General features: G+C 45.9%; 2 protein-coding genes and 1 long non-coding RNA gene across 4 annotated transcripts; 1 reads left to right on the forward strand and 2 right to left on the reverse strand.

Annotated features, from left to right (window-relative positions):
* Nucleotides 1-790: 790 nt before the first annotated feature.
* CLN6 (CLN6 transmembrane ER protein) lies at nucleotides 791-15,369 on the reverse strand. Its single transcript, XM_035131661.3, has 7 exons — nucleotides 15,211-15,369; nucleotides 11,967-12,081; nucleotides 11,134-11,232; nucleotides 8,985-9,173; nucleotides 8,836-8,891; nucleotides 3,511-3,636; nucleotides 791-2,639 (listed from the first exon to the last, which is right to left on the reverse strand). The coding sequence occupies exons 1-7, from the start codon at nucleotides 15,261-15,263 to the stop codon at nucleotides 2,348-2,350; spliced, it is 930 nt and encodes a 309-aa protein (XP_034987552.3). The 5' UTR covers nucleotides 15,264-15,369; the 3' UTR covers nucleotides 791-2,347.
* A 4,111-nt stretch (nucleotides 15,370-19,480) lies between these two features.
* LOC148683661 (uncharacterized) lies at nucleotides 19,481-20,682 on the reverse strand. Of its 2 annotated transcripts, none has more exons than XR_015946863.1 (2): nucleotides 19,997-20,682; nucleotides 19,481-19,684 (listed from the first exon to the last, which is right to left on the reverse strand). It is a non-coding gene; the product is annotated as an uncharacterized LOC148683661 (long non-coding RNA). The 2 variants fall into 2 exon arrangements; XR_015946864.1 differs by having other exon boundaries at nucleotides 19,481-19,662; nucleotides 19,997-20,529.
* A 76-nt stretch (nucleotides 20,683-20,758) lies between these two features.
* Nucleotides 20,759-27,408, forward strand: FEM1B (fem-1 homolog B). Its single transcript, XM_035131906.3, has 2 exons — nucleotides 20,759-21,703; nucleotides 24,340-27,408. The coding sequence occupies exons 1-2, from the start codon at nucleotides 21,456-21,458 to the stop codon at nucleotides 25,973-25,975; spliced, it is 1,884 nt and encodes a 627-aa protein (XP_034987797.1). The 5' UTR covers nucleotides 20,759-21,455; the 3' UTR covers nucleotides 25,976-27,408.
* The last annotated feature ends 360 nt before the right edge of the window (nucleotides 27,409-27,768 follow it).

The following is a 27,768-nucleotide window of genomic DNA, read 5'->3' on the forward strand; positions in this document are numbered from 1 at the left end:
CACCCAACCCCACATGGAAGGAAGTACTCATGGATGAAACTGATCAGATTGACCCATTCCAATTCGGGTTCAGGCCTGGGGCTTTTACGGGATTGAATTAGGCTCGATTGCCTTAAGGATGACTTTTATTGAGAGGACAGGGGGGATGAGACCCTGTCATTCTTTGTTGTTTTCTCAGCGGCTTTTGGTACCATTGGCCATGGTATCCTGCTGAATAGGTTCCGTTTTGCAGCGGTTCCACTTCTATCTCAGGGTTGATTTCAGAGAATAGCACTCGGTGATTATTTCTTGACCCTCTGACAACTATGCCGTTGGGTGCCACAGGGCACCATCCTGTACCCAAGGCAGCCCTGTTTAGGGAAGTTTTTAATGTTTGATGGATTTCTGTATTTTAATATTTTGTTGGAAGCCGCCCAGAGTGGCTGGGGGAACCCGGCCAGATGGGCGGGGTATAAATAATAATAATAATAATAATAATAATAATAATAATAATAATAATATTAAACACTTGTATAATGCTGCAGCTGAAAGACTTACACTGGCTGCCAGTTAGCTATCAGGCCAGGTTCAGGAAATGGAGACTTGGGACTCAGCTATATAGCTGCAAATATGTTTTAAGTGCATTATACAAATGTGACACTAGTTGGCGATGGTGAGCTTATGGCAAATTCAATATATTTTTCAAAACGCTTTAAAAAAGCATTTCACAGTGTTTTTCCTATGTGTCTAGATTCCACCTTGGTCTGTATTAACAATTTATTTTTTTAAAAAAATTAAATCTCAGCCCACAAACTTTAGCAAACTTTTATTTCTCTGCCAACAAACTCTTTTACATCCACTTAGTTTGGATCACACTCAGGATAAATGTACACAAGGCAAAGTCATGGAAGGCGAACAGTCAATGAAGGTTCGGTCCAGGAGTTTGAGGTTACAAAGGAAAGTTCTACTCAACAAGTCCTTAAAAAGTTTTGAAGAAATAACCATGCACCTCCCTTAGAATTAATTTTTTTTACCTGAGTATCAAAGGGAAGGGAAAGCATAGAGGACAACAGACATTGGAACGAAGAGGACATGCGGCAAGGAGGAAGCATCCATTTTGACAAGTGGCGGAAATTTAGCCTTCCTGATCAGAGCTGTGCAATATGCCTCAGTGGCCATTCTTGAGGTTCTGCTTTAGGATCAGGTTCTGAACATAGCTTTGTGTGTGCGTGCACACACCTGCCTCTTCTACAGCCTTCCCCAACCTGATGCCCTCCAGCTGGTGCGCCCAGGAGGGCCCTATGGAGTGATTTAAGAAGTGGGGTCCCGTGGGATCTACAGTACAGTCATACCTCAGTTTAAGTACGCTTCGGTTTGAGTACTTTCAGTTTAAGTACTCTGTGGACCCGTCTGGAACGGATTAATCCACTTTCCATTACTTTCAATGGGAAAGTTCGCTTCAGGTTAAGTATGCTTCAGGTTAAGTACAGACTTCCGGAACCAATTGTGTACTTAAACCGAGGCACCACTGTATTCTTCCTCTTGCCAAATGATCAGAGGGCATTTCAAAATCCATTAAGATGAAGAAAAAAAGAAAACAAAAAAATTTATTCACTGAAATTTCCAGCAGTAGCTGCTCTCAAAACCAAAAACCAGACATTGGTGGGCTCTCCCAACACTGGGCTTTAAGAAAAAGGCAGCGAGAACTAATCTAGACTGTACAGAAGAAGCAAATTCACTTCTCTTTTGCATAGTTTATTCTGCAGGACACAGGAAGGAAAACAGGGAACAGGGTGGGTATGCATAGCACTGAACCTGCCCTGACCAAGGGAGGCCTGCTGGAGATGATCCTCTCTGGCTTCTGAAATCCTCACAGACCCTGCTGACGTGTTTACAAGGTTACCTTATCAGCCATAGGAACTAGAAGGATGAAGAACACTCAGAAACCTAGAGCTCAAGCAGACAAATATTTCAGGTTCAATGGTGGGTCCCAATGGGTGTGAATAATTCTCTGTACAACCCACACATGCCCTTATTACAGACTAAGGCTGTGATCCTAAACAGACATAGGCTGCAACCCTAACCCAATTTATGTGGGCATGAAGCCTCACTGAATTTAATAGCATTTATTTCTGAGTAGGCCTGGCTTTATTTGCAAGTAGGCCCCAAGGAACTCAGTGGAGCTTGTTTCCATGTAAACCTGCATAGGACGAGAATGCAACACTTTATCTGAGCTACGTTAGGATTAGCCATTGAATTTATTTATTTTTTTGGCGGGGGGGAGAAAGGAACTTCTCTTGCTCTGTACTGTGGGCCTGATCCACTGCACACATCATGCCCCTCTTCAATGGTGCTTGCAACAGAGCAGTTAAATGCTCTCCCCCTTTGCAGAGTGCAGGTTACTCATGTGCAAGGTGTAAAAAGCCCACGGTTCCGGAATGTAGATGACTCCAGGGTACTTCTTCCTGAGGATCTTGTCGTTCCAGAGCCAGCCGACCCACAGGGCGATCAATACCAGTGTGATGATGAAAGAGTAGAAAAGGAAGCGTCCGTTGCTGTCCATGAGCAAGCCTTTCCGCTTCTGGTGCATCACCAGAGCCATCAGGGCAAAGAAGGTGAAAATGAAGAGGATGAAGATCTGCCCTTCCGTGACAAGGTACCTGCAAGTAGGGGGGAAAGGGACGTGGGTCAGAGAGCTTCTTCATACAGCAGGGAAGAGGAAGCAGGCGGATGGGGAAGGCGATGACATTCAGCACTGGAAGAAGATGCCTCTCAGGTAAGAGGTCTCCCAGGTTGGCTTCCCAGCACACAGTTTATTTCTGATGTTTGTGCCCTGCCTTGCTGTACGAAATCTGAATCAAGGCAGGTTGCAGACAGTAGTTGTGATAACTATTGAAATGATCTAGACCAGCGTTTCCCAAACTTTTTCAGGCCACTGTCCCCTTGGTTCCATGAACTCATACCTAGTAGGTCCCCTACCCTATAAAAAGCATGATTCAGAATAGCAGTTTGCCTGACCCTCTAAGGAAGATAAGAACACAATAAAATTCAAAACGGTTATTAATTGCAGAATTATTTTTTTAAAAACCAAGTAAAGCTATCTACCTTAATTAATTCAACAAAACTGATGAACTTGATTCAGGGATACCAGCTTTTCAAGGTCTGATAGTCATTTACACCTCCAGTGCCCCCTGCCTTTTAGCGTTCCCCCCCCCACCCAAAGGGGCTGTACCATGCTCTTTGGGAACCACTGATCTAGGACAACTTTACACCACAGTTAAAAGCAGCACCAGCAAAACCTTGAAGAAAAACAATGTTCCAGAAAAACAATTAAAAACAGACGCGTGTTACTTAAGAGTAACAATTTCTACTCTTCCAAGTTACAACTAGGGATCTTGGTTTAAGATTCAGGATGCCTTTGAACACTGGCTGCCCATCCCCTGGTGATGCATCCATGGCCTCATGAGCTCTGTAGCATCTAATTGACTTCCCCTTCCTCCCCCTCTCCAAAGCCACACCTGGCTCACTTACCAGTAATAGAGGCTGCTGGGCCCAATGAGGAGTAAAGCAGACACAGGTATCCTCTGCTGCTCTTCTTTAATTGGGATGAAGCAGCCGGAAAAATAGATGCACAGGATAAGGAAGAAAGGGATGTACCTGCGAGAGGGAACACAATTGCAGCAGAGCCATCAGCGGACACTGTCAACAGACACCTCCCCAGAGCTGGATATCAAGATCAAGCGGGCGAACAAGCTGTACCATTGTGGGGAAGTTCTCACTGGAGTGGTGGTCATAACAAGTAAGGATGCAGTTCAGCACCAGGGTATCTCCTTAACAATGGAAGGATCTGTCAACCTGCAGTTGAGTGCCAAAAGTGTTGGTGTGTTTGAAGCCTTCTGCAATTCTGTTAAGCCTATTCAGCTTATTAACAGTACTGTCGAAATGGTAAAACCTGGAAAACTGCCCAGTGGTAAAACAGAAATTCCTTTTGAGTTTCCACTGCAAGTGAAGGGGAACAAAGTTCTCTATGAAACCTACCATGGAGTTTTTGTCAACATCCAGCCTCAGAAAGGTAAACCAACCCCAAGCCCAGTGGACTTTACTATTACTCCTGAGACTCTACAGAATGTGAAAGAGAGGGCGTTGCTCCCAAAGTTTCTCATAAGAGGCCATCTCAACTCTACAAACTGCATCATAACACAGCCCCTCACAGGGGAGCTTGTGGTGGTCAACTCGGATGCTGCGATTCAGAGTATTGAACTCCAGTTGGTACGAGTGGAAACCTGTGGTTGTGCTGAAGGTTATGCTAGAGATGCCACTGAGATTCAGAATATTCAGATTGCTGACGGAGATGTCTGTAGAAATCTTCCTATTCCAATCTACATGGTATTCCCCAGACTCTTCACCTGCCCCACCCTGGAAACCACAAACTTCAAAGTTGAATTTGAAGTTAATGTCGTCGTCCTCTTGCATGACAATCACCTCATCACGGAGAACTTTCCACTGAAGCTCTGCAGGCTCTGATTAATTAGAAGTTTCAGGAATACCATTGAGACCAGAAGCCTCCTATCAGTTGGGACTCCAGTGTGTTGGCACTGCGAGAACCAAGCAAGGTGATTGCTGCTGTGTATTCTCAAATCCTATGGCGATAGAAGAATGAAATTTAGGTGTTCCGATGAGCCAGAATTGTACACTTGCAGCTATAAAAGTGCTCTCTCAAGGTCGTTGCCCAACATGGACCAGCTGAATTTTGCCCTGATTCTACTGTGGAGTCAAGTGTTTATCAGATGTTGAAGAGCTGCCTCTGTTTATGGCGAAATTGTATCACATACAAGACCACTCTCTAGCTGAACCACCCCTTCATCTGCTTGATCCTTGTTTGTATGAGTTCTGCTAGCAAGAGAACATAACACAAAGGAGTTTTGTTTGCCAATATGTCATTCCAACTGAAGCCATTTCCTGTCCATGACAGAGTATGCTCACTGTGCTTACATGTTGTAATACTATACAAATTTTGAAGAAAATGTACTGAAATCTGAGTAAGAGCAGTGTGGTAGGAATTCCATTTACCTAAAGCAGTGGACTTACAAACTAGAACGAAACTGAACTTTTCAAAAACTACTATATAGATATTCCTGTTTTCGCCATGGACATTTTAAATAAAAACTTTGTGTGAATGCTGCTGGCCACCAACTGCCCATGGGGGACATTTTGGCTTGGGTGCAATGGTTTAACATAAATAGCATAGGATTCGTCAGTATTGGAGCACCAACTATAATGATTAGCGCTCGTTTGCCTGCAAGCAGAATGGTATTACACTGCCATCTTCGGACAAGTTTGCCTTTAGAATGAGATGAAATCCACTTGAGTTGAACTAAGGGGAAATTGGGACATAGGAGAGGAGATGGTAGAATATTTTACCATGCTACGTATCCTTGAGAGGTGTCAGCCTACAAGCTTACTAAAGGAATGGAACCATCTGGAGACGTGCATGTTTGCCTAGATCTGATCCCACGTCCTTTCTGCATTGCATTACCATGTTCTAAATGGTGTACGCCAAACAAATACAGCCCATTCCTGAGTTGCATAAAGTAAAAGTGCCTGTTAAGTGACGGGAGCTTTGATTTCTTTCTCCAAATATGTTTATTGCTAAAATGGATGAAGTCCTCTCACATATGCAATGTATGTTAGAAAGCAAACTAAAATTCTGTGGCTTGCTCACAAAAAACAAAACAAAAAAACAGACACCTCCCCAGATTTAACGCAGAAAAGAGGGGTTCTTTGCTTCAGCTGTAACAACATGAAGACTGGGCGAAGTCTCTGAACAAAAGCACTGTGGTAGTAAAGGTGGGGGGCCTGTCTGTGCTCTGTCCCCTTTCCCAGAGATCTGACCAGGTCCTCTGCAGATGGTTTCAAGCTGCTCCTTACAGCCCTGAGAGCTGGGAAGTTCATTCATTCATTCATTCATTCATTCAGCGAGCCAGCCAGCCTTGCCCAGTGTGGTGCCCTTATAAGAATTGTCTGCCTGGATCAGGCCAGTGGCTCATCTATTTCAGCATCCTCTTCTCACAGTGGCCACCCAGAAGCCAGCGGGAAACCTACATGCAGGACCTAAGCAAAAGAGTCCTCTCGCTTCCTATGGTTTCCAGCAAGTGGCATTCAGAAGCATTGCTGCCTCCAAATGTGGAGGTGGAGAACAGCCATTGTGGCCACTACCCAATGACAGCCCTCTCCTCTGTGAATTTGTCCTCCAGATGTCTTGGATTACAACTCCCATCATCCCCAGTTGGTGGGGAAGGCTGTTCTAACTACCCACTAACTTTAACCCTAGCTCTTAATGAAGTAAAAGCAGAGGCTGGCTTAGATGCTCGGTTTGTTATCTAATTGCAGCTGAGTTTTATTCAGGATAAATTCCAGTAAGCATCAACATCAGGACAAGGCCCTGTTTCGATTAGTCTTCATCAGCTGGCCACATGAATGAAAGAAAGCACAATTGATTTGGGAGATAAAACAGAGCTTCTGGGGAGGTCAGAGAGAGAAGTCTGTGTGGAACTGGTTAGGAGGAATGGCTTAAGGAGAAAAGCGCAAGGGGGCCTCTCATGCAAGCTGCCATCTTCCGGGTCTTATGCAGAAGTTAAGAGGCAGCAACAACATTTCACTGCTCCTTCTGCACCCCGGGCAGTGGCTAGCATCACAGGTCAATAACCAGAACCAATGACGTCAAGTCTCTCTGTGCCAAATTCTGCCGCATATTAGCCAGGGATAAATGTCACCAATTTTACCAGGGAACACACGCAACAGAAGAAAAGGTTATCCGTTCAAGCTGCCTATCGCTGTTAAATCCAGAATGCTCATTTCGTTTTGGGTCCTTACTGCTGCTCCCCCTTCTACTTTCCAGTGGAGGATCATTTATATATGTGCCTTCTAAAATCACGCCTTCCTCCTGTCAGGACTATTTGAGAACAAAATGTGGACACAACCAGAAACGGGCTTCTTATGCTACTGTTAATGGAGGATGAGAAACACGCCCCCTCCAAAAAAAATAAAATTGTGGGAGAGAGAGAGATCTGTAAAAAGCACCCCACTAGGGATCATGCCAGAAGAGATGTGCAGTAGGGTGATGACTTTTTCATTTCCCCCCTCAAAAATCATTTCCTGTAGCACAAATGGATGAACTTTTGCCTATTAATGACTAAAATGAGGTATATTCCATTGAAATATTAAAAAAGGTTACGCACAAACCATTTTTAATTTTTTTTGTATGCCGTTTTACCATTTTATAAAATTGTATTAAGAATTCTATATATATTTCGTATCAAATTTGGACACAACGCCACATTCCTCAATGGGGAGTGATCTTAGCAACATAGGGTATACAAATGTCACACCTGTGCAAGGTAAAAGCCCCTTTTGGGGACCTCAAAACTCAGCCAGCAGACCCTGCCGGGCATGCTGGGAAAAGAACCTACAGGAGAGGTAGCAAAACATCGTCCTCTAGTGGCGTCTATACTGTTACTGCAGCTTTAAAAAGCTTGTGTGTTTGATGACCCTATATAATGTTGTATACAGTGGTACCTCGGTTTATGAACACAATTGGTTCCGGAAGTCTGTTCATAAACTGAAGCGTTCATAAACTGAAGCGAACTTTCCCATTGAAAGTAATGGAAAGTGGATTAATCCGTTCCAGATGGTCCGCGGAGTAACCGTTCATAAACTGAAGCGAACTTTCCCATTGAAAGTAATGGAAAGTGGATTAATCTGTTCCAGACGGGTCCGCGGAGTACTTAAACTGAAGCGTTCATAAACTGAAACATGGGTGTAATTGGTTCCGGAAGTCTGTTAATAAACTGAAGCGTTCATAAACTGAAGCGAACTTTCCCATTAAAAGTAATGGAAAGTGAATTAATCCGTTCCAGATGGGTCTGCGGCATTCATAAACCGAAAATTCATAAACCGATGTGTTCATAAACCGAGGTTCCACTGTATACTGTATATTCCTGTGTATAAGACTACTTTTTAACCCAGGAAAATCTTCTAAAAAGTCAGGGGTCGTCTTATATGCCGAGTCATATTTCTTAAACGGCGAGTATATCTCAAACTCTATATTTTAACTGGAAAAGTTGGGGGTTGTCTTATACACCCAGTCATCTTATATATGGTGTGTGACTCTAAAGCTTGGGTTCAATTTTATATTTGCTTACAGTGACTTCAAAAATGGTAAAAAAAACCTAATAAATTTTTTTAAATCATTTTGTGCGTGAGTTTTTTTAAAAAAATCAAATCTCTTTGAAAGTAAGATTTTATCTTTAATGAAAGCTCATCAAATTATGATACAGGGAAATGAGGTTGTAAAAAAGTCATCACCCTAATGCTCACTCAACTGCTTCGATTGGTGGAACTGGCCCCATTACAAGTGCCACATAATATCCGTTCCACATTTGTAAGAACTTGATCTTTTAGTATGGCAACACTTGCACTTTGGAACTCCCTGCCTCTTGACATCAGGCAGATGCCTTCACTGTACTCCCTTTGATACCTGCTAAAAACATTTTTGTTTAGACAAGCCTACCAAGAGATGTAAATGTTGATGATTGATTTAATGTGTTTTTAGTTTATTACTGATTTTATCCCTTGAATATTTTAAAGAGTTGTTTTTACTGATGATGTTATTGTTTTATTCTCTTTAAGCTGCTTTTGGTGTTGTTGTTGTTTTTGCAATTAAATCGTTTATAGATTTTATGAAATAAATTAGGAATTGTTGTTGTTGAGTGGTGTTTTCTCCTCCAAGAAAAGTGGGGGGAGAGGAACACCAATACCCCAACCTGATGCTTGGGAAACGCCCTGCAATTTACTTACCACATTGAATGGCCCAGATATTCATCATAATAATACAGCAGTTCAAATGAATCAATCTGGAAAGGAAGGAAATGAGAGTCAAGCCAAGGAAAGTGTCCCAGCTAGCAGCAGACACAAAGCAGACGGGAAGCACCAAAGCCCCTCATTACCAGAGTCTCCGGTTTGAGGTTTTTGATGATGGGGTTCTCCCGGACGGACAGGTGGAGCTGGTAGCCACTGAAGATCAGCCGATGGTTGACAGAGTCCCCTACCAGGTGAATGCTGGCTCCCATGACGAAGGTGATGATGCAGATGTACACCATGGACCGTGGGAGAGTTTTGGGGGACCGTTCGATGAGCTGCAATGGGAAACTCCTCTCAAGAACATGGAGAGACAATCAGACCCTGCCCTACACACACACACACACACACACCCCTCTTCCTCCGGCAAGAGCTGGAAACATCCTGTAGACAGGACTCACAGTTCTTGGGTTCCAATGATTTTTTTAAATTTCATTTATTTTTAATTTCATTTGTTTCCTAAAGGATAGGACTATTTTTAAAAATAAAAATTAAAAAGCAGAACTGCAGCCTCCACTGACCTGCAACTAATCCAACCACCCTTTCCACATCAAAGCAATTGATTGTTATTCATTAGCCTGAAGGATCAAAAACACCACTCAGTAGAAGCGGCCAATTCCATTGCCTCCACTGCGCTATTTGAGAGTGTTCCTGTGCCCCACAACCAGTGGCTGTTCCACCCCCACCCCAATCTGCAAAGCTCTTGAAATGCAATTTCATATCAAATTTAAAAGGCAATGCCGGCCATTAAGTCATGTAAGGCAGAATGAAACGATGAGACTGGTCTCAAATTAACTTATGTTAAGAGTTGAAGCCAGGGAAAGAGAGCAATTCCAGTTCCTACGGTTCAGAAACCTAAACATTCACACTGACCTAACTACTGCAGAAAACATCCTTGCTAGTTCCAAAGACCCAAATGTGTTCACACACACCTATATAAACTTACCTTGTAATGGGCATCTATTCGGCTCACAAGCAATTGTCACCCACCTGCTTGCATTTGAACAAGACCTTTTGTATGTGGTTATTCTGACACAATTGTTATCTGAATGTTTTATCTCTGAGAACAGACACTCAAAAGCAGGTTGCTCCGACAGCTTATTTTGCTGAATCATTTGGGCTACATCGCATAGCTGCTGTAGGGATTATAGCAAGATCACATATGTGATCACTAAAAAAAAAAATGCTAGAAAAATGCTAAGTATTATTAATTACTTAGCCCCAGTTTTCTGCCAGAGAAAAGCTGCTTTACTTATAGCAAGCATTTGCAGTTATGCCGTCTAATATTTCATGGACCAGCTTTCCCCAACCAGGTGCATTCCAGATGCTCTGAACTCCGCAAACCCAGAAGATCTGGCCACCAATGGTTAGGGATTATGGTAGTCAGAGCCTAACAACATCAAAAGCTTGGGGAAGGCTGTCATTGGTGAATGCTACCATGGCTGAGTTTACTTTGCTGGGCTCCGAAATGCCAAACCCAAGTTTGGCATTTTCCATCAGTAGCATGCTTCTTGGAGAGCTATTGTCATTTTTAAACCGATGATGCGAAATGCAAGCAGCACTACGTGACGACACCCATCACAATCATGAACCTCTACCATGTTAACAGTGACATTTGACTGTTATCAGTGTGTGTTCCGAGAAGCCAAAATCTGTCCTCCGATTTCGTAAAAGTTTTCGTCCTTAGCCACAAGAGTCTTCCATAGTTCTACCTCATTAACACGGCACTTTAGAATTTCAACAGGTGTGGGGATTTGAGCTTACTATGCCATTGAGAGGTGCCATTTGTGTTTCTCTCTCCAGTAAATGTTTCTGCAGCCTCCTGCTCTGAAAAAGCTACACAGGAGGAGCTACTGTATGATGTTTCCCCCTGAACTTTTAACCAGAGAGCGGTCACCTAAGAAAGCTGTGAAGTAGACCACTGGCAAGAAGATTTGCAGAATGAAAGAACAGACTTGCATGTACAATCTCAAGAGTAAGGTGAGCACAACAGCAACCCCGCATGCCACCCATGAGAATTTCACTGAAATTTTCTCTCCTCTGGTGCAGTTTCTTTTCTCATTAACTGGTGGCACAAATAAGTGAACAGGATAAAATTTTAGCACAGCACTACTTCTGAGCACCATCGTTTCAGAGAATTCACTTTCCACTCTGATCATTATTCCTGCTGTTCAGCCTTCCAAAACACACAAACAGATCTCAGCAGACATGAGAGAAGAACACAGCTCAAAAATTTACCTTCAGAAGAATAAAGGGTGTTATGACATTGTAAGCCATGTGAAAATAATCTCCAGCACTTGGCTTGTTCAGGGGAAACCATTCCAATGGAAGCACAATCTGAAAGAATGGAAAACAGAAGAAGGGATGAGTTTCATCACTGGCAGCCTAGAGCAGTGGACTTCTTTTTTAGTTTTATACTATTATATGGTCTTGTTGTCAGGGCTGGCCACAAAAGCCATTTCCTTCCTGCTTTTGTGTAGCAAAACCCAAGCCCAACAGAGATTGCAGTAAATGAAAAAGAGACCACCACATTCATTCATTCATTGAATTTACACCCCACTCCCAGGAATTTATGGATGTAAGAAGAGTCCTGCAGCTAGGTCAAGTCAGTGGTCCATCTCATTCAGCATTCTGCTCTCACAGATGCCTCAAAGGGGAGCCCCAGAGCAAGTCCCTGGCTGCAACAGCACTCTCCCAACTTGTGATTCCCAGAAGTTGCCATTCAAAGGCAACTGAGCACAGCCATCATGGCTACTAGCCATGGGTAACCTTACCCTCCATGAACTTGTCTAAATTCCTTTTACAGCCAACCAAGTTGGGGTCCATCACTACACCACATGGAATTCCAGAATTTAACTAAGGCACTGTGTGCTTTCTGTTGTCTGTCCTAAATCCTCTAACGTGGGGAACTGAGGAACTCACAATTTCCGGTTCTGGGGAACTCCAAATGCTGTGACCAAAATTTGTCGTCGCCCCCCCCCCCCAGTCACATAGAGTTACCAACCTCTTTCTGCCCGGAACCCACATTTTTAACAACCACCGGATGGTAATGCAAATGCAGTGGCACTCACCATGGCAATGGGGCGCCCAAAATCCAGCACCCAATTCTGCAGAGTGAAATAAAACCACAAGTCGAAATGAAACCGGGGATTCCTGCAGGCGTCTTCCTCTTGAGCCACTCCATGCCTGCCAAGGAGAACAGTTATTCAATAGTAAGGAAAGAACTTTGAAAAGTGTTTGGAAGCTTCAGCTGGCCCAGAATGCTGACTCAAGACCAGTGACAGGAGACAGGTTACTCCACTGCGAAAACAACTTCACTGGTTAGCTGTCTGTGTGCTTTTGAATTGTGTGGGCACAATTCAAAGTACTGGTCAGAACCTCTAAAGCACTTTATGACTTGGGCCCGGATTACCTGAAATCTTATACCTCCCTACATGAATTTGCCTGGGTGCTAAGATGAGCACTTTCTCTCAGTTCCAACCATCAGAGGCAAGGTTGGTGGTCACATGAGAGGGTGTCTTTTCTGTGGATGCCCCCATATTGCCTCCCAAGAGAGGTCAGACTGGCTCCTTCTTTGTTATCCTTCTGCTGGCCTTTGTTATCCTTCCACCTTCCTGTTCAGACTGATGATTACTGGGCAAATTGTACTTCAATTGCTGGTTCTAAAACACGTTTTGATATATTTTAATGATTTTAGGAAGTTTTTTAAAAAAATAATTTTGCATTTTACAATGTTTTTAAATGTTGGAAGCTGCCTTGGAACCCAGCTTGGGAGAAAGGTGGGTTATAAATACATTAAATAGTAGTAATCTTACGTGCAACTTACGAACACAACTTCAAACAAAAGGAAGCTGCATTTTCACACCCACGCAGGGTTAACCGGTGGTACTCAATGCAACAGAGCAACCTTCCCCAAGCTGGCACCCTCCAGATGTTTTGGACTACAACCCCCATCATCCCAATGGCCTTGATGTGGGCCTGGTGGAAGCTAGATTCAGAAACTTTTGGAGGGAGGCATGTTGGTGAAAGTTGCAGTAGGGTTATGTCAAAATACTGGGGTGGTGGGTGGGGAAAAGATTATACCTTGGCCAACCAAAAGTGGAATTAGTCACCTGTTGGACCATCTTTGGTAAACTCAAGTTCTCCTGATTTCTGCCAGTTAACCCCAATGCCCTGTTTTACTAGGTAAAACCAGCTCTTCTCTGACAAATAATTCAGAGCATTTAGTGGGCTCTAGTCAACAAAAGCCTTTGGCTACACCGAGAATGTCAGAAGGGCCTTGCATCAGGGGCCCCATCCAGCATCCTATTCAGTGGCCAAAAAGATGCCTGTGGGAAGCTCTCAGGCAGGACCTGAGCACAAGAGCATTTTCCCCTCCTGCAGTTTGCAGCAACTGGTATTCAGAAGCATCACTACCACTGATGGTGGAGGAAGAACACGGGCATCAGGGTTAGCAGCCCCTGAGAGACATCCTCCATCTTTAAAGTGCCACAAAACTCATGTCTCTTGAGATGGCTGTACCTCCTCATCAGAGGTCTCTTGTCTCTTACTCAAGAAGCTCATCATATAAGAACCCTGCTGGATCAGGCCAGTGGCCCATTTAGTCCAGCATCCTGTTCTCACAGTGCCTGCTGGAAGCCCACAAGCAGGACCCCAGCACAAAAGCCCTCTTCCCTCCCATGGTTTCCAACAACTGGCTATATTCAGAAGCACTGCTGCCTCCTAGTGTGGAAAGTCAACTTTAATGCATGTTTTATGGGGAGACAAAGAGAGGGGCTTTCTATGCTTAGATTAAGGTCACCAGACGTTCCCATTTCCCGGGGACAGTCCCCAGATTTACAAATCAGTCCCCCGACAAAGTCCATCTATTTAGTAGGAAGTTGAAAAGTGTCCCCAGATTCACTGGAAAAAAATCTGGTAACCTTAGCTTAGATGCAACCTTTCCCAAAGTGCTGCCCTCCAGATGTTTTGGACTAAAGCTGTGCCGGCTGGGCCTGATGGAAGCCAAATATTGGTGGGGGCGGGGGGACTTAAAACTAGGTTGGGGAAGGCTGCTTTGCCCATAAAAGCCTTCTTGTCATTTATTTAGACACAGATGCGCTCGGATAAGATTGTAATTAAACATTACACAAATTGTCTTGAATGAAGAATTAAATTAAAATATAACAAGTGAGAGAGACACCTAACAGATTCATTAACTAAGTATGGGATGGTTCTGGAATTCTAGAGCTGAATCTAGTCTAATTTAAATTTGAACTCCACAGAGAAGGTCCCAGATACTGCCCTCAGAGGGCTGAAGTCTTCTACAGAACTTCAGTTGGTTTTTAAAAAACGTGATATGATGCAGACTGGAAATAAAAGAATTTTTCAGGGTGCTGGTGTTGGTGGAAGGCTTTCAAAAATGCATACAATTTATTAGTCAATTCAAGGAATTTATGTACCAGCTTTCATTACAAATAGGAATTACCGAGGCGGTTCACAGACAAACAACCGCATATTTTCATAATAAAACAAAGTTAAAATACCGGTATACATCAGCACCAAGACAAAAATGTTTCCGTTTGGAAACTCTGCTAGAGCGTGGCAAGTGGGTTGCAGAAATTTATTCTAGGAAAAGCATGAGATTTTCTGGGACTGTCTCAGAACACGGATTAATTCCATACAGTATTAAAAAAAAAATATCGGCGAGGAAAGTCGTTGATCCTCGGGGCTTATAAGAGAGGCCTTTCATTAATTCCTGCTACTGTCATGCCTTGCACGACTTATTCCGCCGCGAGGGGACAAGACCTGCCTGCTCAGGGAAATATTTTGTCCCCCTTCAAAGTACAGTACTGTAAGGATTTCACCACAGATAAGAACCAGCCTTGCAAAATGTGGGGTGGGCGGGGGAAATCCGCCCGCACCTAAAACGATTCCATGCAAAGAAGTCGGCGTTGCGAAACACCGTTTAAACCGCAAGCGATGCCAAGATATTGTGCAAATGTGGGGAGGGTCCCTAATCAAAGGCCCTGATTCTGGCCGCACTTTGGAGCAAGTGGTCTCCCGCCTGCGAGGCTCCACTCTCTCTGTCCTGCCTGCCCCTGCGAGGGCGGCTTCCCGAGGCGCCCTCCTCAATCTCTGCCCGGCGCAACAGAGAAGCGCTGCAGCGCCTTCGGGGCAGAGACCTACGTCTCCTCGCGCTCGCAAAGACCGAGGGCTGTGCTGCAGCCCAAGCAGCCTCCTGAGCGGCTGGACCAACGGGCAGCACCCGGGGGGGGGAAGGGCTTGCAGGGTGCTGGGTTGGGAGCATCTCCCCTTTTCTGAGGGGCGACTCACCTGCCCGACGGCGAGACCCCCGCGGCCGCCTGCCGCCTCCGCACGCCCGACATGGGGAGGGCGCTGGGGCTGCCTGGCCTAGCGTGTCTCCTGCAGGCGCCCCCGAACTCGGGAGCCTTCCTCTCAGCCGCGGCTCTCCATGCTCGCCCGGGAAAGGAGGAGGGCGGGGAGGGGGCGAGGCGGGGCCAAGCGGCCGGGGCAGGGCAGGGCCCGCCTCTTCCCAGGCTCAGCAGCGCCCGGCCGTCGCCATCACCAGCAGCAGTGGCTGCGCGCCTTTGCGCACGGGAGAGGCACGGGAACGCCAGAAGGCGGAAAGGAACTCTGCACATGCTCTAGGTCTGCTCGTTGCCCGCCAGGGGTGGCCGGACTCCAACTCCCATCATCCCTCAGCATTAGCTGTGCGAGGAGGCTGTTGGGAGTTGGAGTCCTTGGCAACCGCTGGATAGACTGCTTACAACCACGCCAGACGTTTAAAAGCACTCTTATGCCACTTTAAGATTCGCTTTAAAAAGCGGGCCTTATCACAGCACAAGCTTTCCCTTTGGATCCTAGCATTTTTGTCATCCTGTTATTATTTTTTTATTCAGAAACTGCCCAGCCACTTTCCCACAAGGATCTCATTACAGTCATACCTCAGTCTAAGTACGCCGGTTTGAGTACTTTCAGTTTAAGTACTCCACGGACCCGTCTGAAACGGATCAATCCACTTTCCATTACTTTCAATGGGAAAGTTCGCTTCAAGTTAAGTACGCTTCAGGTTAAGTACTGTTTGAGATCGGGATCTCACAAGTCTAGGATTTAAGGGACAAACGGACGGTCAATGTCCAAAAGAGTCAAACAGACAAGAAAATCGCTACTTTTCCATCTGCCTGGCATAGTTTTACTACATATGCAACATCGATAGAGCATGGTTTTAGGCCTCCAAGGACACATGGCAACTTGCGGAATGATACTTTTCTTTAAAAACTGAAATGATTTAAAAAGTTAAATGTAATTAAATGGACATTTGGTGCTTCTGTGTAGGATGGGATGGATTGTTGAATATTGATAGTTGCTTCTTGCATAAATAAGTGAAAATGATAAAAAAATATTTGGGGGATAAAAAGATTCATGGCTTTCCCCAAACAATCCTAGGAACTGTGGTTTTATAAGGTGCTGAGAGCCATGAGAGCTGTCAGGGCTGATGGGAGTTGTAGTTCAGCAGTACTTGGAGGGCACCCGCTTGGCAAAGGTGGCTTTAGGAGTTAAGAGGATAAATCTGGGAGGGATTGCCTTGTTCCCATTGTCCTGTCCCACCCACAGGGGCTTGGAACCACCATTGCCAGATGTCCAGAGCAGAAGCCTTGTAAATACAGTGGTACCTTAGGTTACAGACGCTTCAGGTTACAGACTCCGCTAACCCAGAAATAGTACCTTGGGTTAAGAACTTTGCTTCAGGATGAGAACAGAAATCGTGCTCTGGTGGCACGGCGGCAGCGGGAGGCCCCATTAGCTAAAGTGGTACCTCAGGTTAAGAACAGTTTCAGGTTAAGAACGGACCTCCAGAACGAATTAAATTCTTAACCCGAGGTACCACTGTACTTTCATGATTACACAGTGCTGATGTGCTTTTTTGTGCATGAAAGCCTTGGCAGATTTCAATCAATTATTTTACAGGAGGAAGCAGTCAATTCTGCTACAATATATTAACATGCAAACTTGGAAATATTTTAATATATTTGCCCTGCTTACGGGATTCCTGGATGCCTCTGGGCAACCACTGCTGGCAACGGGAGCTCCAAGTAGATAGACTTTCAGTGGAAATCTTTTGTCTACGCCTTGCATCTGTGACACAAGGTCTCTGCATGCCGGGCTGAACATTTGAGTGATGGATTTGATGCCTCTCGGGATAATCACCATCAGATTATCCCCCTGGGAGATTAGGGGAAGATAAGGGAGCGGAGGACTATGCACACATTGCTGGCATATAATGCAGTGAGGTCATTCTTTTTTTGCATTTTGGTTCCAAGATGGTTTGTGGGGAAACACATCCAAGTGCAGAATTTCATAAGAAGCAACAGGATAGATGCAGGATAGTATAGCTCATAACACAGAAATGGGGTGTGTGGTTAATGCCATGTGAACACCACTTCCTAAAGCAACACTGGGCATGGAGAACATAAGACACTGAGGTCCAGTGCTGAGGGCTTTCTGGCGGTTCCCTCGCTGCGAGAAGTGAGGTTACAGGGAACCAGGCAGATGGCCTTCTCGGTAGTGGCGCCTGCCCTGTGGAACACCCTCCCAGATGTCAAGGCAATAAGCAACCATTTTACTATTAAAAGACAACTGAAGGCGGCTTTTAATGTTTGGTGCTGTATTGTTTTTAATATTCGGTTGGAAGCTGCCCAGAGTGGCTGGGGAAAGCCAGCCAGATGGGCAGGGTATAAATAATAAATTATTATATTATTATTATATAAGAGCCTGCTGGATCAGGCCAATGGCCCATCTAGTCCAGCATCCTGTTCTCACAGTGGCCAACCAGATGGCTATGGGAAACCTGCAAGCAGGACTCGAGCACAACAGCACTCTCCCCACCTGCAGGTTCCTGCATCTGGTTTTCAAAAGCATTACTCTCTCTGAAGGGTGAGGCAAAGCATATCCATCATGGTTGGTAGCCACCGATGACCTTATCCTCTATGAATTTGTCCAAACTTTTTAAAAAGCCATCCAAGTTCGTAGCTAGGACTGCCTCCTGCGGGAGTGAGTTCCATAGTTTGCACTGCGAGTACTAAACAGGATTGTGTACACAGCCAGAGGTCAGAGGAACTGGGGAGAAGAATATGCACAACTGCTGTGTGTTTCAGGAGGGCGACTCTTGCTCACCATCCTTTCCTCCTGCTGCCACCTCTTTGATGCGCACCCCATCCAAAGAACCACATGGCACAACCAGGCCATTCCTCCCATGCATAATGCATGGCATGGCATTGCTTTTGCGCAGTTTCCACAGCTGGCAGCGGCTCCTGTTGCATGACTTCCAATTAACTATTAATTTTGTTGTTATTGAAACCACCACAAAACAATTGCACCAAACAGGCCTTGGGTCCAATTAGCAAGATCACATTACTGACCGTGTCAGCTGGCTCTAGCAAATGACTAGTTCGTGACAATAGGTGGGTCCCCCTGAAAGCCTCGGGGAAACAGAGACCGGCGTCTGCAACAAGAAAGGGGGAGGGAGGGCCATTGCTCAGTGGCAAAGCATCAGCTTTGCATGCAGAAGGTCCTGGGTTCAATCCCTGGCATTGCTAGATGGGGCTGGAGAGTCCCCTGGCCAAAACCTGAAGAGTCACTGCCAGTCAGTGTGTAGACAGTACTGACCTAGATGGATTCACTGTTCGACTCTGTATAAGGCAGCTTCCTATGTTCCTAGGAGAGGAGGAAGAGGAGCAATGCCCTAGCCAGTGTCTGCAGAAGGAACACCACTGCCTGTTCAAGGGGATATTAAACCTGCCTGTTCAAGGGGATATTAAACCTACATTTGGCAGGTACAAAGAGGTGCAGGTGTTTGTTTATACTGTACTGTGGTGGTCTCATGAAGCCAGCAAGGACCATTCCAGCATTCACCTGCCAGTTTCCCTCTTATTCAGACTTCCAGATCTTTTGTGGCACCTTCAGACCTTTAAGACAAACATCTTTTAGACTTCTGACTGCAGTAGCATATGGTTTAAAATGAGAGACACATTCCCCTTGTTTACCCAAAATGGTTTAAAGTGTTTGAAAGAGTAAGTGTGACTTGCCCTTGGAGGAGCCCTCTCCCCCTGCTGTGTTTTTGTGGGAGTCACTGCTCTGGGCGTGTCTGCTGACTGGATGGAAGCAAGTTCAAAGGGGGGGGGGGGTTTACAGAGAAAAGGCAAGCTTTACACTAATGTTTACGCCAATAGACGGTTCTAGTTGAGGAAGCCGAATTTCTGAGTATTCATTCCTCGGTTTACAGAACCGAGGAAGAGAGGAAGCTGCCTTCTAGAGTCAAACCACTGATTCATTTGGCTTAATATTGTCTGTACACTAAAACTCACATTGCTGTCCTGGCCCTGGCAGATGTTGGCAAAGGCTCTCCAGGCTTTCAGGCAGGGTTCTGTCCCAGCCCTGTTTGGAGACGTGGGGGATTGTACCCGGTGCTACCTTTTGCATGCAATGAAAGCATGCATTCTCTCCATAAGTTACAAGGTGTAGTGCCTGGCATTAGTGGAAAAATTTGCACAAAAACTTCAGAGTGCTGGGAGGGCAACAAAAATAAAGTTACTGGTGACTGGTTTCATTTTACTACATATTCAAATGAACATCATGTAACCTCTCCTCCACATTGTTAGCCTTTGGAATTCTTAGCGCCCCACCCCCAGTCAATCTTTGGTTAAGTCATGTGTTGTTACAAGCCTTCCTTGTCCTTGGCTTTTGTATTCCATCATTGTGAGATTCCTGTCAAAACCTGCAGGCATCCCTACAGATACAAAAAACAGGGTTTAATTTCATGCTTATTGGACCTGCTGTAACCTAGGCTAACACATTGCTCTCAGCAGAATGCTGGGTTTAGCTGGTTCATATTTGTTTTTTATGTCATTTTTGGCACGTAAATCTCAATATGCTTTTATCTCGCTTTCCTGTTGTATGTGTTTATAAAATAAATATATATATATATAAAACAGTCAGCCTGGGAGGGCACTTATCCTGGATCTTTGCATAAAGAGCACATGAATAATACAGTACTGTAATAGGTTTATTGCAGCAGCAGCTTTCATGGACAACAGCTCACCTCATCAGATACACGTAGTCTTAGTCTATATAAAATGCTACAAAATTCTTTGTTGGTTTTGCTGTCCAGGCTCATTTTCTTCTATCTGTCCTGAATCTTCCAACATTCAGCTTCATTGGATGTCCCTGAATTCTTCTGTTGTGAGAGCGGGAGAAAAGCTTCTCTCTCCACTTTCTCTACGCCACGCATGATTTTATAAACGTCGATCATGCCGCCTCCTGCTTACCCTTTCTCTAAATTAAAAAGTCCGAAATGCTGCAACCTTTCTTCATAGAGAATAGCCCCATCCGCTTGGTCATTTTGTTTGCCCTTTCCCACCATATCCTTTTCGAGGTGCGGCCATCTGAAATGAACACTCAGCAATTCGGCTTCCTCGACTAGAACCGTCCATTGGCGCAAACGCAGCGCGGCTCCAAACGGGGGTCCTTTGGGCACCTTGCTTGTTTGGCTCCCCAAAACCATTTGACAGGGATTCTCCTGGCAGAAATATGGAAACAGTCGAGCTCTGGCGGGCCCTTCTAGAAACGTGGCTCGAAGAAGAAGGGAGAGAAGGACCAGAACCATCCACGTGGCTTCCTTTCCCCCTCCTCCCTTCCCTCTCCTCCTCCGTCTCTTCCTCCCTCTTTCTTCCTCCCTCTTAGCCCAGCTGTCGGCGGCCCTGCTTGGCCACGGAACGTTTCTCCTCCGGGCGAAGGTTTCCCAGTCCGGCTCCAATTCCAAGGGGACCTGCCTGGCCATTTCCGCTTCCGGGAGCCGAGGCGCAGGGAAGGAGGGAGGGAAGGAAGGAGGGAAGCGAAAGCCGGTCCGGCGGCCGCGAAGGGCACCTGCGGCGGCCCGTAGCCGCCTGCGCTCCCTCTACCGCTGCCATCCTCCGTCGCCGCCAAGACCGGCGCTCGGCGAGCCTTCCGGGGAGCCGCCGCCGCACCGAGAGGCCTCCAGTCCAGCTTCCCGGGCACTTCGCAGAGGCCTTCCGGGGAGCCCGGCTGAGGAAATTGGCACCCCGGGGCCTTCGTCTGCCCCGTTCCCCGGGTTTGGGTTCGGGCCCCCGCGGGCGGCCACCGCCTGAGGCAGGGGCTGCGGGCTCCAGCCTCGCTTGGAACTGCTGTGCGTGCGGACCCAGGCAGAGCCTCTCAGCCAGGGTCCCTTTTGAGCAGGAGGGGGCACCGCGGGGGGTCGGCTGAGCCTGCCCCCCCAGTGAGCATGGGGCCTGGGGCTCCCAAAGGCAGGCGCTTGGGGGTGGCACAGCTAGCCTGAACCGTGTGCGGTGGTGGCGGGGAACGGCAGGACGACGAGAAGCCCCAGTGCCCCCCTTGACCCCAAGGGGGTCGGCCCGCATGCACCTCCCCACTGCGGAGCCACGGAGGCGGAGGAGACGGAGGAGGAAGATCCCAGCTCAGCCCTGGCGCCGGCTGGGGAGCTTGGTGGCTGGCGTTGGCGGTCCCGGGAGGAGCAGGCAGCCATGGAGAGCTTGGCGGGCTACGTCTACAAGGCGGCCAGCGAGGGGCGGGTGCTGACCTTGGCAGCCCTGCTCCTGAACCGCTCAGAAAGCGACATCCGCTACCTGCTGGGTTATGTCACCCACCAGGGTGGGCAGCGGTCGACACCTCTCATCATCGCTGCCCGAAATGGGCACGCCAAGGTTGTGCGCCTGCTCCTGGAGCACTACCGTGTGCAGACCCAGCAGACTGGCACGGTCCGTTTTGATGGGTATGTACGTACGTTTGGCACGTGGTCACAGAGGAGGCCTTGGGCTTCTTTCTAACAGGAGAAGATGGGATGGTCCTGTGGATTGATAAATTCAGCCTGGCTGTTGTGCTGCTTCCTTTCAATCAATGGAATATAGTAGGTTACATCATGCCTTCATTTGATTGGCATATGCTGTTTCTATAAATGATCTTCCAAGAATCATAAAAGTGGAAGGAGCCGAAAGCTGCCTGCTGTGAGGCAAGACCTTCCCCTGGATCAATTTACGTTACCCTACCTGTGCTGGACCGTAAATAAAGAACAGGCACAATGCAGAAAGGTACCTGTATAGACCAACACTTCTGAGATTACTTTACCAACTAATTCCAGATGATGCTTCAGGAGAAGGTGCACACAGATATGTCCTCTCCTGCCAATCTCTAGCCAGCGCCTGGTCCTTTCTAATTTTTGCTATCGTAATGCAGTTGTGAGAACTAGGAACTCTTCCTTTCTCTCCTACATGCGGCAGTGGTTTGTAGAAAACAGTGTGGGGAACAGTGAAAAATGAGTTGCATGAGTTATCTAGCCTACTGGAAAAGATGCAACTCATGGAATTGTTCACAGTCCTGGTTAAATCCAATTCCCTATACGTACAGGGACATTGCTTGGATACATCGGCCCCCTTCATGTGTTACTTACATGAGAGAAGCTTCACCTTTTAAGAGGCAGAGGGATCCCACCACTGTCCAGTTATCAGAAGGTAACAACACACGGAGCCTCCATGTGAGTAATGCTTGGAGGGAGCTATTGACAAAGAGCCAAGGTAAAATCAGGAATATATTTTAAACATAGTTCAAAGGCCTCACATGAAAGATTTCAGATACATTTCAGCTCCATATGTCTGTTCTTCCAAGGCGTGACAGTAATGCCAATTGGGGTCTTAAGAAGTATATTAGAATTCTTACTTTTGGAAGTAGTTCTTATTATTCCCTAAGGCTATTGAGCCAAAGGGCAAGCACAGAGCATTTAAACATGTACGGATCAACATTTCCCATATGCATATCTACTTGGTAATGGGGTGCTTTAGCTTTTGCCAAAGGTACTTGATAATTTCTTTCTGTGACATCGCTGAGGAGTAGGGTTGCTGGGAGCTGTGGGACATGCCAACAGAGAGGGGAGCAGAGGCTTACCAAACTTGTCTCTGCAGCCACACCTCCCAGCTGTCCGTTGCTCCTGTTGAAATGGACTAGGTATGATGATTGTGTTTCAGTTTCTGGCGAAGTTGACAGGATAGTAATCCCAACATAGCTCTTAAACTATATAGGAATGTTTTCTTTTGGAGATAATTAAACAGCTGAGAATATTTCTTTTGAAGACAGAAAGCCAATTCTGGGGGTTGTCATATGGGACTACGCATCATCATCAGATTTGGGGTGGGGGAGAAGGGCAGCTACTTTCTGCAGCCTACTTATTCTGCTGCCATTCCAGTTATATGAATTAAACTAACTGAGTTTTGCTGGAGTACCTCATTCGATTACCAGAGATTACACTACAGTGTAAGCCTCCTGAGATTCTGTGTTAGTCACTTGTTGATCTTAGATAGTTTGGAGAGGCTAGGCCACTGTTTGAGTCACTAGGGAGAACTCCAGAATCTCCCTTTTGAAAACAACTGACAGTGCTTGACACTGACGTGCGACGTAGGAGATGGTAAACAAATGGGTGGTAAAATATATCCCTGTCCCTGCCTGCATAGGAGTCAAAGCAACAGCAACAACAAACATCCAAAGGAAGCCATAGCTGTTATAAAAATCCTCTGTTTCCCAGCCTCAGAATTATTTTGCATGTTCCGCAGTAAGACTTCCTTCTTTCCTTTGAACTGCCCTTAAGACCAATTGCTGCTTTGTTGTCCCAGCATGTTCTGACAAGAAGTTCCCTCTAAATATAAAAGCTGTAATTGATTTAAACACATTTGTCTGAAAAGTCTTTTGGCCTGGGGTTCTTTATTCAGGCGTGGTGAGATACAGCTGACAGGTTAAAACAGTTTGAAAAATTGCTTAATGCTTTCTCCTGGGGTAGGCAGTGCAGCCCCAAGGCCAAAAGATGTTATCACTGCCCCATTTCTGCAACTGAATGTTTGGTTTGCCTTCTCTTTACTAATATCTGGAAGGGTTATCCCAAAGTATTTGGATACCTGTAACAAACTTTTACTACTAGGTGTATCCAAGATGGCAAACACTCTCTGTTCTTTTTAGTATGGCTGCTGAATGCAAATACCACCTCATTAGGTGGTTTTTGTTTTTAAAAAACCTATATTCATTATTTTGGTCTGAGTCCTCCCTGTAGCTGTTAGGAAGCTTGAGGATTGGTTGCCATCAACTGCAGGATTGAGATGAATCCTGCCTCAGTTACAGATTGGATTTTATCCATGTTTTGGAAAATCATGCCCCCTTTGCTAGAAGTTGTGCTCTCCTCCAAATTAGAAATTTCATTACGTGTACTTGTCCAGCTCTTCTGCCCATTGTGAACCTAGCCCTTGCATTCCCTATCCTTCTGAAATTCTTCTGCTCACTGACTCTAGGCTGCTTTATAGGATATTATTTTGAAGATTTTTTATAAAAAAATTGCACCAATTTTAACATTTGGTCTCTTTCTTTCCATAGTTATGTCATCGATGGCGCCACGGCCCTGTGGTGTGCAGCTGGAGCTGGCCACTTTGAAGTCGTCAAGCTCTTGGTAAGCCACGGAGCCAACGTCAACCACACAACTGTGACCAACTCTACTCCGCTTCGCGCTGCATGCTTTGATGGCCGGCTTGACATTGTGAAGTACCTTGTGGAGAACAATGCCAACATCAGCATCGCCAACAAGTATGACAACACTTGCCTTATGATCGCTGCTTACAAGGGCCATGTGGACGTGGTACGCTACCTTTTAGAGCAGCATGCGGACCCCAATGCCAAAGCACACTGTGGTGCGACAGCATTGCACTTTGCCGCAGAGGCAGGTCACTTGGAGATCGTCCGCGAGTTGGTGAAGTGGAAATCTGCCATGATGGTGAACGGCCATGGAATGACACCCCTGAAAGTGGCTGCCGAGAGCTGCAAGGCCGATGTTGTCGAGCTGCTGCTGGCGCACGCTGACTGCAACCGCAAGAGCCGGATAGAAGCTCTGGAGCTCCTGGGTGCCTCGTTTGCCAACGACCGAGAAAACTACGATATAATGAAGACCTATCACTATTTGTATTTAGCCATGCTGGAGCGGTACAGAGATAGCGAGAACATTATAGAGAAGGAGGTCCTGCCTCAGATAGAAGCCTATGGCAGCCGGACAGAGTGTCGGACTCCTCAAGAGCTGGAATCCATTCGGCAGGACCGGGACGCGCTCCACATGGAGGGCCTCATCGTCCGAGAACGAATTCTGGGCTCCGACAACATCGATGTCTCGCACCCCATCATTTACCGCGGTGCCGTTTACGCAGATAACATGCAGTTTGAGCAGTGCATCAAGCTCTGGCTTCACGCATTGCGTTTGCGGCAGAAAGGCAATAGGAATACCCACAAGGACCTCCTCCGGTTTGCTCAAGTCTTCTCTCAGATGATACACTTGAATGAGCCGGTGAAAGCCAAGGACATTGAGAGCGTCTTGAGATGCAGCGTCTTGGAGATAGAGCAAGGGATGGCCCGGGTCAAAAGCTCTCAGGATGCCGAGCTCCACACAGCCATGGACAACTACGAATGCAACATCTTCACCTTCCTGTATTTGGTGTGCATCTCCACCAAGACGCAGTGCAGGGATGAGGAGCAGTCGCGGATCAACAAGCAGATTTACAACTTGATCCACCTGGATCCCAGGACGCGAGACGGCTCTGGCTTGCTGCACCACGCCGTGAACTCTGGCACGCCCGTGGACGACTTCCACACCAACGACGTCTGCAGCTTCCCCAATGCACTGGTCACCAAGCTCCTCTTGGACTGCGGCGCTGACGTCAACGCTGTGGACAACGAAGGGAACACGCCACTGCACGTCATAGTCCAGTACAACAGGCCCATTAGTGACTTCTTGACCTTGCACTCCATCATCATCAGCTTGGTTGAGGCTGGCGCTCATACGGACATGACGAACAAGCAGAAGAAGACCCCTCTCGACAAAAGTACCACTGGCGTGTCGGAAATACTCCTGAAGACTCAGATGAAGCTGAGTCTGAAGTGCCTGGCCGCCCGAGCTGTGCGGGTTTATCACATCAGCTACCACAACCAGATCCCCAAGACACTAGAAGAATTTGTTGAATTCCACTAGCCACACCAACGGGGTGGTACTCCTTCCCTTCCCAGAAAGGTCAAACTCTTGTCAATAAAATACTGGGCAGAGCTTTAGAAATCCCTTCTCCTCTCCTTTCTTTTTGGTAGCAAACACACACCAACCAGCCCCCCCCCCCCGCTAAACTGGCTAACATGGCTTTGATTTGCAAAAACCTGTCTTCCGGCAGCAGAGCGAACAGGTTTCTTTCTTTTCTCTTAATGAACTAGGGCAGGGTGGAGAGTCAAACTCTAAAATGGGAATGAGTGTAAAATATTTTGATACTACGATGCACACGGGTTTTACCATTGACAGCCAAGAATGCTTTAAGCAGCTACCTGCAAAGAGGTTTTGCGTTTAATCAATTGAGCCAGCACGTTACCTATGCAGCAGTTTGGAAAGTCGTCTTGCGGGAGGGAAGAGGAGGAAGGGAAGAGAAAATGGAGAAGGATCTTATTGCTGGGATTTTATTGAAACATGCAAAGCAATCCAGGGAAATTTACTCCTCACCAGCCTGTTTTTAATGCCTTTCAGTTCCTACCAGAGTTGTCACTAACATTTAGTTTTAATTTCTACTTGCAATGAGATGAAAATAACCGATTGTTTGGCTACAGAAAAAGGGAAATGCAGGTTGAAATTCAGATGTGTGAATGTGCTTGCCTATCAGTACTTTAAATTACTAGTATTTATTTGGTTGTTGTTGAGGGGCAAAACAGGCATACCTCCTCATATTCATTCACACTTTTGCTGCTTTAAGATAAGTAGCATGCAGAAATAGTTTGCATTATTTGAGTATTGTTTTATGTGTGGTTCCCTGTCCCCCCTCCCCCCGGTGAAATAAAACATAAAGTGGTTAAGGCTGGATCTTAATCCCACACCTGAAATGATAACTGCTGCATTTCCTGAAATCTTCCAAGTAGCTGGCAAACAAGTTTTGTTTTCAAAAAATGAGCTTTTTTTTAATTAAAAAAATAAAAAAATGTTAGAAACCTGGCAGGGAAGGATCAGGGAAGAATAATTGTGTTGGCAGGACCCTGCCCTGAGAATCAGTTTCTATCTTTTCAGCCCTCTTCATTATGGAACTCTTCAGAAAAATAGATTCCACACTCACCCGCACATGTCCAAATCATCCTCTCTAAAGGCCATCTTTAAAATCACTCACAGTACCTTGATTGTATGAAGAATGTTTGACCTGTGAAAAGCATCTCTCCTTGGCAGAAAACTTCAGCAGCCCAATGCCATTTTTTTTTGACAGGTTACTGAAAACACTTCCCATGATTTTAAATTCTACTTTCTGTCAGCTGGGCAAAGAATGTTCTGCAGTCTTTTTTTTTTAAAAAAAAAAAGGAACAGAGAGTTCAAATAAAAGGGGGCATTCTGAGCACAGGTATGTGTGTTTGTATTACAAATAAAATCTTGAATGTGAAACTTAACCCTGATGTGTCATGCTGCAAAGTGATTGGTAGCTGCTCTTGGGGGATGTTGGTAAAGAGCAGACCTCTTGTTTTGAAAAGAAGTGGTTTCATGCCATTGCATTTAAATTTTATTGTAGTTTGATTAATGGACAAGTCGCTCAGCTAAGCTTTTCCCTTCTGAGCTTTAAACCAACAAGTTGGCCAAGTATTGTGGTGTTTGTGTGGATGACTTCATTCTGAACAATCTCAAGTCCAAGGTCATTCTGCATTTCAGCACGTAGTTCAGGGGGCTTTGAGGGATGGCCAAATTATATTAATTCCTTCCTGATGGGGTGGGGGAGAGGATGATTTAAAAGTTGCCTAAGCTTCCTCCTTTGT

Source organism: Zootoca vivipara, chromosome 13 (assembly GCF_965207765.1).
Source record: "Zootoca vivipara chromosome 13, rZooViv2.hap1.1, whole genome shotgun sequence".
NCBI lineage: Eukaryota > Metazoa > Chordata > Lepidosauria > Squamata > Lacertidae > Zootoca > Zootoca vivipara.

What these genes read in the sequence shown, in the direction of transcription:
- CLN6 (XM_035131661.3), bottom strand. Translation starts at nt 15,263, where the DNA reads ATGTCGGGCGTGCGGAGGCGGCAGGCGGCCGCGGGGGTCTCGCCGTCG. An exon ending in GGGGTCTCGCCGTCGGGCAG is followed by an intron (nt 12,082 to 15,210) that starts GTGAGTCGCCCC and finishes TCTCCTTGGCAG; the next exon opens with GCATGGAGTGGCTCAAGAGG. An exon ending in CACCCTTTATTCTTCTGAAG is followed by an intron (nt 9,174 to 11,133) that starts GTAAATTTTTGA and finishes TTCCCATTGCAG; the next exon opens with CTCATCGAACGGTCCCCCAA.
- FEM1B (XM_035131906.3), top strand. Translation starts at nt 21,456, where the DNA reads ATGGAGAGCTTGGCGGGCTACGTCTACAAGGCGGCCAGCGAGGGGCGG. An exon ending in GGCACGGTCCGTTTTGATGG is followed by an intron (nt 21,704 to 24,339) that starts GTATGTACGTAC and finishes TTCTTTCCATAG; the next exon opens with TTATGTCATCGATGGCGCCA.